This window comes from Vicugna pacos, chromosome 4 (assembly GCF_048564905.1).
Source record: "Vicugna pacos chromosome 4, VicPac4, whole genome shotgun sequence".
In the NCBI taxonomy this organism is placed as follows: domain Eukaryota; kingdom Metazoa; phylum Chordata; class Mammalia; order Artiodactyla; family Camelidae; genus Vicugna; species Vicugna pacos.
Genome location: NC_132990.1, coordinates 33777386 through 33789946, shown reverse-complemented (window position 1 = coordinate 33789946; position 12561 = coordinate 33777386). Strand labels below are relative to the sequence as shown.

Below are 12561 nucleotides of genomic sequence, written 5' to 3'. Positions count from 1 at the left end.
CTTAAAATTTTACCAGTGCCAGAAAGTCTATGGGCATATTTATAATATTTAAAGAAAAATTTTAAAAATCACATATATTTTAGCAGTAAATAAATTGTTTCCTTTTTATCATCTAGGCAAAAAATAATAATACTGAACTCTGGAACTGCAAACGCCTTAAATGACTTACTAGTCAGTGTTAATGTAGTAGCAGGCTGGCATACAGAAGAAAACTCGTGGCTATGATGCTGTTTCATTCGGGGGGTTCCATTACATGGTAGCCTTCATTTCAGCAATTGAAATGACAGTGCTACAGGAAATGCAAAAATAAAACTTTATATGTTGTACACTGGGTTTATCTATAAAACGATGTACTGGTCTCTCTTGCCTGCTCAAATAACGTAAATAATGCTAATTTTAAAACTCATTTATTGAATTCACTTTAATGAAAAGATATATTAATTGTCCTTAAGTTACTATAAAAGGGAAACCTCTCCCCTTGCTTCTGGATCTACTGAGCTGTCTGACACCTCCTCCAGATACAGCACCTGTAAAGGTAAAACAAATGTCCAGCAAAGTTTGTGACTATTTCTCAGCTTTCTCCTCACTAATTTCTCACTCTTACTGCAATCTCACCCGATCCTGCAGCTGGCAATAAGCGTGGCCGAGTAACAGCAAGGGCTTTGGTGCCAGGTGATTTCGTTTCAGAACCTGATTTTACAACCTAGTAGCTGTGTCACTCTGTATGCCTGTTACCTGGTGGCTCGGTGTCTTGTTTCATCATCTGTAAAGTAGGTTAAAAATAATATTCACTCATTAAGTGAATAGTAGTCCTTAAGTATTCCCATATCTCTTTAACTGTTCTTTATAGCACTTATCAGCATTTGTAGCTATGTAGTTATTTGAACATTTAATAAATGTGTCCCCTACTAAAATGTAAGCTCCTTGAATGTAGCATCAAAATCCATTTGTTCATCACTATATTCTAAATATTATAGTGTTCTGGTCTAGAGTATATACATAAGAAATGCTTGTTAAATAAGTGAATCAATTAATTTCAGAGATAAGTATGAGATTCAACATGAGTGAACGTGATGTGCCCAAGATTGTACCACCAGAGATGATGGAACTAAAGTAGAATTCAAAGTCCTCTATTATTTCCAGGCAATAAATCTTCAGTTAAACCGATCATACAAAGAACCATGCAATTATTATGTGTAGGTTCTAGAATGAAAAATAAAAGTGCGAATCAGAGAGAAAAGGAGCATTTAAGATAGTCTGGGGGAAATTAGGCCTCTCTGAGCAACTGATAGCTAAGACATAAAGGAGTTAGAATGGGCAAGGAGAGTCAGGCAGAGGGTTCCAGATAAAAGAACCATTTACACAGTGCTCCAGTGATGAGAAAAGCTTGGTGAAAAAGAACAGAGAAAAGACCACTGTGATTACAACAGAAGGAGTCAGAGGAGTGAGTTGAGGTTGATCAGAGAGGCAGAGCCAGAACTTGTGGACCAAGGAAAGACTTGTGCCTTCACTAACAGAAGAGAAAGTCTCTTTCTCTTTTTTAAGTTTTAAGTGGGGATAACAATCAGGTTTGCATTTTTTGCAGGATGATATTGACTGCGCTATGGAGGGGATGGGAAAGAGCAGACAGTAACTGGTTGGATAAGAAGCTCAAGGTAGAAAGATAAGTAAAGATGATGCTCATGTATCCAGCATGAGCAACAGGGAGGGTACCATTTACTAAGAAAGGACCAGTAGCAAACAGATCAGGAGCTTAATTTCATTAAGTGTATAATAAATTCTCAATAAATAGTAACAATTATTATTGTTTTTGTGGTTGTTATTGCAGATGATTGAAAACTGCTTGCTGCAATAGAGGGTAACGATGATTTTTATGGATTTCAATGGGTTTTGGCCCGAGGTGTTGCTCCTATTGTATACATAGGCACTTTAGACTTGTTGGGATAAGGAAGTTACCTAAGGAGCTAAAAATGCAACTGAGGGTAGACGCGTGAAAGCCTTTTTTTCACTTCCAGTCTTATTTCTCAGGTAAGCTTAGGATATCAGGTGAGGGACACATGAGAAAACAGCCGTCCTGTCTCTTGAATTTCCTTCTCCTTTCCCCAGTAATCAAGAAATTTTAGACACGGTAATATGACCATAGCCAACAGGTCTATAATGGCCAATAGGTCTATGAGGCATCAATGGTTTATGGGGAGATTAAACCTGTAAAATAAGCGTTACTTGGCCTGGGCTGAACACGGGATTAGCATAGACAGCTCGAAGGATTTTCCTATGGGTAAGGGGATAGCAAGCAAAGAATTCAAGAGGTGTGCTGAGATCTTTGATCTCAGAGAAGGTTTTTATCTTATTTTCTGATCTAGATTTTACTTATACCATACATTTGAATTATGTAGCCATCTGCCATATTCATTTCCATTGTTTACCCAGAGCAAAACAGAATGCCCATTAGAAAGACTGGTTGGCAGTACTGACTATGTAAGACCATTTTAATGCTGGTGAGCCAGTACTGCCTGTCCAAGCACATGAGGAGGCCACTACGCCTGCACACTGTGTCACTGGCTTATGACTACTGCCTTTGCTCCACAGAGAGGCAAGGGACGCAGAGTCCATGCATCAGGATTAGCCACACGGTGTTAATGGGAATCCCCGTTATCATTATCCTGGTCATCCTGTTAAAGAAGTCCTGGAGCATGAGGAAGTTGTCAAATGTGTTATACCACAAGCATGTCATCATAAGCATGTCATCTCAGAAGTTTTGAATGCTGAATTAAGAAATTTTATAGTATTGAAATCTACTTGCCAACTGGATATTTTGCAACCAGGCATCTATAGAAAAAAATAAGGAAAGAGGCACAGAGGGGGAAGTCAAATTTAAGAAAAGCCCAGATTGTTTTGATTGCATAAGGTCCTACCTGTAATTTGAAAGCCACAGAGAATCTTGCTTAATCTCACCCGTGTATAATTGGCATCATTTAAACACAGTCACCATTAAGAAGCATCATACAAACACATATAGATCAGCATACAGCAAGGGATTTTAAAGAAGAGGGAAAGAAGAATATTCTGAGTAAATTTCACATATACCTTATTTATATTACAATACTTATAAAGGTCCTTAAGATATTTTAATATATATTTATTTGTAACTCTATTATCATATTTATTAAACTAGGAAAAGCACATAACATTTTTTACTTTTCAAAATTCAAATAAGCACATACATAGAGCTTAAAATGAACACGCCTTCTTTACTGCTTTGGGTGAGTACCTTGTAACATTGCCTAACCTGGTGTGATCCAGCAAAACCTGAACCACGTCAATACAACAAAGTCAGCCAGGGCTGAATCACATGAGTTTGTGCATTTATCCCTCATTATATTAACCAACCCTTGTGTATAGTAACTTCAGAGTTTTAGCTTTTCAATATGTTGAAAATACGACATTTTGATGCTATCCAGAAACTATGAGGAAGAGAGTATTTTTCCTACATCTTTAGTAATTAGGAGCATGGGTATGAAAATCAGCCTGAATATTCGAAACAGGTGTCCACAGCTTGCTAGCAATGTAATGATTTAACCTCCCTATGCCTGAGCTTTCCTGAACCTCAGATACTCATCTGTAAAACAGGATAGTGTAGCACCTATCTTACAGAGTTGCTCTAAGTGTTAATGCTTTATTACACATAAGGGACTTAGGACTGTGTTTGGCATATAGTAAGTGCCCCCAGAATGTTTGCTATCATCTTCATCATAATTGTTATTCTCCTTCTGAAATAGAATCATTCATTTTGTTCTTGAGCACTTGGAAAAAGTCTACAAAAATACATATTTAAATTTTCCTTCTGTATTTCCAGCACTTAGCCTTATCAGAAACAACAATCTTTCTTATTTTCTAGTTAATAAGGATTTTTTTAGTCCAGTGATTCTCAAGCTTTTCTTTTACATACACACCTTTATAGCATATTGAAACATCCATAAACTTTCACATGAAACTTCAGAATCTTTTTATTGAGAAAATACATATAAACAGAGGGACTTAAGAACCCCCTGCCGTAACTACAAAGGCCCTCTGGGGTCCAACAGTCATTGGTTAGGAACCATTGCTGTAATCAGTAATTAACATACTTAGATTAAAATAAAATTCAGGTTTTTAAAGAAAGCCCTGTGAGTCAGAGCTCTTTCAACCTCTCTTACCTCACCCATGACCGCTATAGGGGTCTCTCCTGTTGCCTGGGCAACACGATGTTCTACTAAGTAGAACATATACTCATCGTAGAGTAGACGGATCAGGTGGAAGGAGCCAAAGCTAGCAGCACTGCGTAAGGTTAAGTCCCGAATAACCATTGAGCTGTTCCAAGAGAAAAGACATATATGCAGCCAATATTAGTGACTAGGATTCAAGATCAATCTACTTTTTCTCCTAAAAGAAGTTCGAGGTCTAAAAGGTCGGTATATATAGCACACAACCTGCCATGGAATAATTTCACTATGGAAAATAGCTGGCTCAACTCTTTCAGCAGAATGGTAAAGACGTAATCCTCACTGAGACTTGAATAGCTCCCTTTTAGAGCTAGACAGGTATACACTGGGGAAAAACCATTTTACTATCATGGGCAAGTCTGCTGATTCTATTAAAATTCACAGATGGGTCAGAATTGAATAAAAAAGATTTTTGGAAGGCTAACAACTCATCAGCACCATAAAAAAAGCAATTCAAAGTGACAGTCTTGATGATGGGTAAACACTGTGTTACCATCTATCAATGATGATGTCCTCTGGAGTAACTTTGGGAAAAACATGTATTCGTGCCTGATCAAGTTTACAAAATATACTAAGCACTGTACCCAGATGTGGCAAAGTAGAATGTGTACAGGGATCCCTGCTTGTTCTGTTGGAAGACAAATTTATTAAGTGATTCTAGTTTCTCACTGATTTCCATAAAATTAAGGTGATTCTTCTATTAGAAATAGCATAATAAAATCAACTAAGAAATGCATATCTTTGAAAAATGTGAATGTTTAATTTACAAAATATCAAAATCTGAACAATATCATTAATAAAATAGTAACAGTACACTCCATTATACTCAAAATGGAAGTGAGTCAAAATGAAACTCTGGTCTCACTGAAGACATGTCAGTTATTAATCTTATCCATGCAATTCAAATCTCTTGAATATTTCCAACTTGTTAGAGTGGAATGTGTGTGAGTGTGTTTCTCCTCACTTTTATTTAGTGGCCTTTTCTAGAGATTTCTGGCCTACACAAATTAAAACTGCCATTATATTCTCAGATAGGAGGAGGAGATAGAATCTCAAACGTATGGGCTGATATTCCAAAGCCTGATTTTGCAATGAAGGAATGTAAAATGCCAGGCAGATGGAAAAACGGGAGAATGTACTTTTATTTCCCGTTTCCTTTCCAGCCTTATTTATACAGAAGCTGCTAACACATCATCGTACATGACAGATCACTGTACATCTGAAACCCTGAAGCCCTGGACTGTGATTCTGGCTCATCATTAACTCACCGTCAGTCTCAAACAAATCACTTTCCTGAGACTGTCTTTCCTTTTGGGTGAAAATAAAAGCAGTATTTTTGGTCTAAATCTTTAATGTGATTATCTAAAGGATCAAATGGGTTAAAGGTTGTGAAATAAACTTAGGAATAAACAGAACAAGACTCGAATATAAGCGACTGTGAGTCTAACACACAGAACTGGAGGAGCTGAGCCTCTCAGTCTCGTCTGGTCACGACGGCAAGAACAAGGGTCACTGAGTGATGGCGGCAGAGGGCCTCTTGTGCCCATCTATTTACTAAAAGGAAAAAAACCATGCGTTTGGAGTTAGACCTGCGTTGACCACTATGTGATGTTGATTGTGAGCATGTCATTCAACATTTTAAAGTTCAGGACTGGCCTGAGAATCACATGAGATAATTAATATACATGCGATCTTAAGAAAACTACCAATTACGATACTGCTACATGTGTTAGAGTTGATAATACCCTTATTATCCTAAAAAGCAGTACTAGTGAATGGTTCCTTAGAGTCAAACACCTTAATGAATACCTTCAGTTTAGAACTCTATAATCACTAAAGATAAATGAATACTTTCATTTATATGTCAAAGCTATAAAGACAAAATGCTGTTTATAATTCAATGCATGCTTTTCCTTAAATTCAGTGACACACTACTTATTTGTAAAAAATAATCACTACAAATTTAATAGCTGTTTGAAATTAAACACTTCTTTCCCTAAGGTAAAATTTTAAAAGGCAGAGAATTCTCCACTTAAAAAAAGCTAAAGCAAAAACAACAAAAAGAAATAACAATAAAACATTGTCTAACATTTTTACACATACATCCAAACTTGATCATGTGAAGTAAATAATTTTGAAAAATTAAGTAACAAAGGAGTAGAACAGTCACTCTTAATTACGTATCTCCTCCTGAAGAAAGACAGCAGATATTTAAAATATAGCCTGGAGAAGACAAGTGGCTAACAAATACACAAATACGACTAATCTTATACAAAATTAAAAGAAATGCAAATTAAAGTAAGATACCACATATCATCTATTACACTATAAGAAATTAAAAGATCAGTGTTGAAGAGGGTATGGGAAAAAGAACTCTTTCTCATTTACAGTTTCTGTAAGCATAAATCCACAAAACTTCTATGGAGGGAAATTTGGCAATACATGTCAAAATTTAAAATGCACAAATCCTTTGACCTAGCAATTCTAATTCCCAAACTTTACATAAATGATCAAAGACAGTTTTAACTGCAGCAATATTTACACTAGTAAGAAAACAGGGGGCAATACTAAATATCCATTTTAGGATACTGAGTAAAAAACATATGGTTCATTCATACATGAACATTTATACACATTGGGATCTGGAGGACTAGCAGCTGGACCACGTAGGGTCTCACAGGCCATGATATGGCCTTTGGATTTTATTCTAGGTGTTTGGAAACTTTTGGACAGTTGGGCAATCACCTTATTTCAGCATAAAGTGTACATATAACACTACATTCTGTTGGAAAAAGAAAAAAAAGTGTGCAGACCTTCCATTATAATACCTAGTTATTTAAAAAAAACTCATAAGCATGCTATGAAATTACTGTCATACGTTTAGAAAAGAATCAGTTGAATTCTATTATTAATGCTATGTCTACTTTATGCTATGTGTGTTGGGCTTCTGCCCTACAAGCCAAGTATCAAATGACACAATTTACAGTTTAATTGCAAACCTATTGTCTGATTCAGACTTCTCTATGTTGCAAAATTGACTCCATTGAATTTCATGTTGCTAAGTTACCATGAATTCAACTCCTTTTAAAATCAGAGTTATAAACGTTAATTATTTTATAATGGATGGGAAATACCTTTGTGTATTTATCTTTTTATCTCCTGGTGTGGAAACTGAAACATCTACCCAAAAACACCATACTCAGTCCACCTCCTCATGTCTTTGGGGAGACATCACATCCTTCCTAAGAAGAATCACATCTGTGATGATTCCCTCTGTGAACCCTCTTCTCCAACAGAGCTCACAGTTAACTTTGAAAGAGTATTACTTTTTGGAAGACGTAAATTGTTCACTTGTAGGCAAACTAGGTTCTCTGTGCTCCCTTTCAAGTCACTGTACCAAAGCTATAAAATGTCATTCTTTAAAAATGGGGTACTTGGTTGACCCTCAGGGTGGCCCTGAGGAATGCTGTGTTCTGTTATCCACAAAACACACAAGCTGGGAAATGGCCCATTTAACTTCTGCATTTCTGCCCAAGAAAGGCGGTGATATTTTCTTCCACCTCCCAGGGAGCCAGCAGCAACCATTCAAAGCCAGGTTAGGCAAGGAGAGGCCCCCTTCACCCCGATTTGGAGCAGAGGGTGTTTGCAGCAATATGTCAACTGATGCTGTCATGATTCTCTGCCAGTCCATTTCCTTATTTGTATGCACGTAAATACACACAGAAAATTTTAGAAATTATGACATTAACCAACTTCAGAATATGCAGGGTTGGTGTATGTGACTGCCAAATTCTTATGACAAAGCCAAAAATATTTTTAAAAAATACTCTGTAATTCTCTTCTCTGGTAGTTGGTGACTATAGCTTTCATTACTCAATATGTTCTTGTGCCTCGGTGAAGAAAAAAAAACAGGTCAGATTTTACAGGCTCTCAAGTTTCTAAGCTTTTGACTTCGCCTACCAGCAGGAGGTATGCATCTGTCTGAATATGACTTTCCCTCTGTGGCCCTGAACTGTACGCCTTCAAGACTTTTTGAAATGAAAATAATAACCATAATCGTGTCTAATAATAACAAGCCAATTATCCCCAACTCAGGGAGGACAGAGGGCAGGCAAGTGATGATCTACTGGGTTTGTACATTTCTGCAGAGAACAAGAACTACAAGTAAGTAATTTTCTCTTCTTTCAAGATACCTGCAACAGATCTCTGTGGAGACAAAGGCTCCAGGGGTGCATTTCTAAAATGATACCAACCAAATACAGGTAGAAAAATACTCAGAAAGGAGTAAGGGCAAGTCTGACGTAACAACATAAGAAAGCAGTAAGAAGCAGAAGAACCCCTGCTTTTCTGATGTAGAGGATGCACTCTGCTTCTGGTCACACAGGTTTTGGAACAATAGCTAGTGTAACTTCTGTTTCATTATTCATGAAGCACACATACCATCTATATGATTTTCTGGGGGAAAATAAATGAAATCAACTTGAAAGCAAATGAGTAAATATTTGAAATCTTCCTAAGAAATGTTCCCAAATTAAACTTTTGAATTCTACTATTACCACTACTATTGCTCCACCTACTTTGAGGATACTGTGATAATGTTTTCCAAATGTTTCCCATTTATTAAAGGAAAACATATCATCAATACATTTTTCATTAACATCCAGATCTAAACCTAGGACTGGCTTTACTGAAGCATACCAGTGGGTCACAGAGTTAGCACCTTAATAAGGTGCTTCTCAAATCATGTGGGATAAAGGTATTAAGTATATGAGAGACAGAACTGGGGAATTATTCCATTCCCCAAACAAAAACAAAACAACAACATAACACCGGCAGGCTTTCTTTCACTGTATTGACCCTGAGCTAGATCCTAGAAAACTATTTTCAGGATGTAAGGATAATTTAACTCCTAGCTAAACATACACAGTGAATCTACAGCTCTACTTCAGTTTAACAAATAAGAATTAAACCAAATCAGTGGAGAAAGAAAGAAGTCACAATAAAAACCAAGCAACTACCATCATAATTGAAAGTCAGGTTCCACCTTTATAAAGGTGGTTAAAACAAGATGAAAATTCTGTAATTTGCACTTAACTGGGTTCACAAGCACTACTAGTTTCTAAACTCTGCTGCTTCTTTGTATACCTTCTCTCCTACCACTCACCAAAGCAGATGTCCCGACAGTGACCACAGTGTACCCACAGCCACAGTCAGTGGTACGGCCTGCGGTCACCACTTTCTGATATGCGCATGGTTACATAGGAACTAAACTGTGGACTGCCTAAACCTCAAAGCAGATACGGCTTTTACGCCCGAGCCAGTGGGGCCACCATTATATAAAGAAGCAAAAAAATGAACTCCCATCACAAGAATAAATGCTGGGATCAAAAATATAACTTATTTAACTTATCTTACAAAATGGAATTCCATGTGTCAATTCTGTATATGCCAACGTACAAGGTTCTGTTTTTAATTCTTGGAGCAGACCTATGGTCAACAACTCATCCCAGCGTTTGATATCATATATCAAATACTCTTTCTCTTCTGAGGTTCTGCTATGTCTACAAAAACAAACATTTATATCTGTATTATTTTAGTCAAAAAGTAATTCATTTTGTATCGTCTACTAGATTACTGGATATTAAACTGGCTCCGTGTTAGAATCACCAGGAGCCAGTTTTTTGAGGAGAAAATTTCTGATTACCCCTACTCCTAATCACTACTTCCTAACCACCATGATTTTGATTCAGTAGGTTTGGGGAAGTACCTAGGAGTTTTGCTTTGTCTTTTAGACTAGTTCCGAGATGTAGCAAGGTTTGAAAACAACTGTAATGGATCAAATTAAGAAATTAACTAGGTGGGTCTCCGTATGCATCTGAATCATCTGGATAATATTTTAAAAGGCACAGATTACTGGGCCTCCCCTCCACGGTTTCTGATTCAGGTAGTTTTGGGGGAGGGATCTGAGAACATGCATTTCTAATGTGTTTCCAAGCAATAGTGATGCTCCTGGTCTAGGGAACTGCAGTTTGAGAATCACTGAACTAGAGAATGATAAGAGGAGTGGTGGTACGGCCTCAAGAAAGAAGCCTAAATAATGCATGTTTGCCAGAGGGAGGACTGCAGCCCTTTTGTCACTGTTACTGAACGTATTATCTAGACTGGAACCTTCGATGTTCCCATCTGAGAACTTCCAGGGCTTTGAGTAAGAGGCTTTCTTTTTCTAGCAGAATTCTTATTTCCCTAAGCCTCCTGGTACAATTCCATGAAGGTGTAATCATGAGTTGAGTTGAAGATAATCACAACAGGGAGTCTCTGCAAACTAAAGTCTTCACTCGTTTCTTTTCTTTTTTTCTGAGAAGCACGTGCACACATAACTGCAGAAGAGGAAGAAGTGAGCTGATACCTGTAGAAAGACCATTTTAGCAGAAATTGCCTGGCAGCTTTAGGAAAACTGGGTCTTCCTTCGTAGGGTTTCAGTGCTTGCATCATCACATTGTCAAGCCAGGCGGCCCACTGCTCCAGGGTGCTCTGCTGCTGAAGAGTCATCTTGAAGTCTGTTTCTAGTCTCTGAACCATGTTGTCATCACACTGGCACACCCAGGAGGCCTGCTCCTGGGACAGTACACAGAAGGCAAAGGAAGAGTTCAACCCAGCATCTTTTCATTCAATGTCAGTACACAAACCACATGTATGCATGGGAAATTTTTACTGAAAGCTTCAAACAATTAAATGAATTAAGAAAATGAACGGGGTGGGAGGAGGGGAGGATAGAGCTCAGTGGTAAAGCCCATGCCTGGCATGCTTGAGGTCCTGGTTCAATCCCCAGCACCTCCGTTTAAAGAATAAATCAATCTAATGACTTCCCCCACCAAAATAAATAAATAAAAGAAAAAAGAAAAAATGAACGACTACTTGTCACTTGTTAAGGAAACTAACATTGCCCTTGTGCCTGAAAAAATGATGTGACAAAAAAGCCATGACTTGGTTTTTCTACACTAGCTGGTCTGTGTGAAAAACTAAAATATATGATTACTTAAGAAAAATAGGAGCCTGAACCTACAGTGTGCAGGCTCTTTCTTTCTCTCTCTTTAGCTTTTATACTCTCTCTTTTTACTCCCAATCAGATGAAACTTTAAAGCCAATTCACTTGAAAAGATTTAGTGTAAGTCAGATGGATAAATAGATTCAATTGGCCAAAAGTGGTCCCTCTGGATTAAAACAGACACAAACACTGAATGGTCTGAGGTAGAACCATATGCTGCATGAGGTTTATGGATTGGGAACTGAAGTCTCACGGGCTATCAAGGCAAGGCTATGGATGCAGATTAATTCACAGAACCGAAAACAACAACAACAACAACAGCGAAAATCATTTCGAGAAAATGTAGACATGTTACCTGCCAAGAAATGTGATTACTATAGCTCTCCTTCTGGTTCTGATCGGAAACTTTCATGTTTGGTGTTGGCAAAGAAAATAGGAACTTTCAAAGTTAATTTTCAGTGGTTGTCATACATTTTATAATGTTTCTACTGCAATGCTGTCTTTTAGGATGAAAAAATCCTACACTCCCAAGGTCAGAATAAAAACTATTTGGTAATATAACATTGACTGAGGGCATGGATTTTAATATAGGGCCTCAATCAACTAAATGACTTCCAGCAATTCATTTAATCTACATGGGCCTCATTTTCCCTAAGTATAAAATTAGAGGAATGAAATGTGGTAAGAATTTTTAAGCTGGGTGCATGATGTACAGGTAGTATTTTCAAGATAGATTTCTGTGGAGAGGTGTCTCTGAAGGCCCTAATTCTATATCTAAAACATTGTCATCATGTGTATATTTTTCTGCAGGGTGTCTGTAGCTTTCATTCTATCTGTTCTCAGAAGACTAATGTATTCAAATAGCCCATTTCAACTGAATAAATCCGTAATCTCCACCCTCTGGTTCCAGCATCTCTCCTCACCCCACAGACTTTACCTATTCAAGAGACATTTCAACCAGAAGGTACTTCAAATACAAAATGCCCAAACTCAATTCATTTTCTCTCCAGGGAAACCCAGGCTTCTTCTATATTCCCAGCTGATACCACCTACTATCCTTCTTTCCCTTATCTAATTAGTGATAAAGTCTTTCAGATTTTACCTCTTAAAAGTCACTTTTAAGTATTTTAAGTACACTAAAATATGATTATAGAAAAACTGAAAATATAAATAAAAAGGAATATTAAAAATTCTAAAATGCCAATATTGAGAGCGAGCTACATGCTAACATATACACCTTTCAAACTCTTCACA

General features: G+C 37.3%; 1 protein-coding gene across 15 annotated transcripts in view; it reads right to left on the bottom strand.

Annotated features, from left to right (window-relative positions):
• RFX3 (regulatory factor X3) overlaps positions 1 to 12561 on the bottom strand; it is a 280535-nt gene that overhangs the window by 24880 nt on the left and 243094 nt on the right. For all 15 annotated transcript variants that reach the window (XM_072959525.1, XM_072959539.1, XM_072959526.1 and 12 more), the window contains 2 exons: positions 10669 to 10877; positions 4197 to 4350 (listed from right to left, as the gene is read on the bottom strand). In XM_072959525.1, coding sequence (XP_072815626.1) covers positions 4197 to 4350; positions 10669 to 10877 — 363 coding nt within the window. The remainder of the gene's footprint in view (positions 1 to 4196; positions 4351 to 10668; positions 10878 to 12561) is intronic.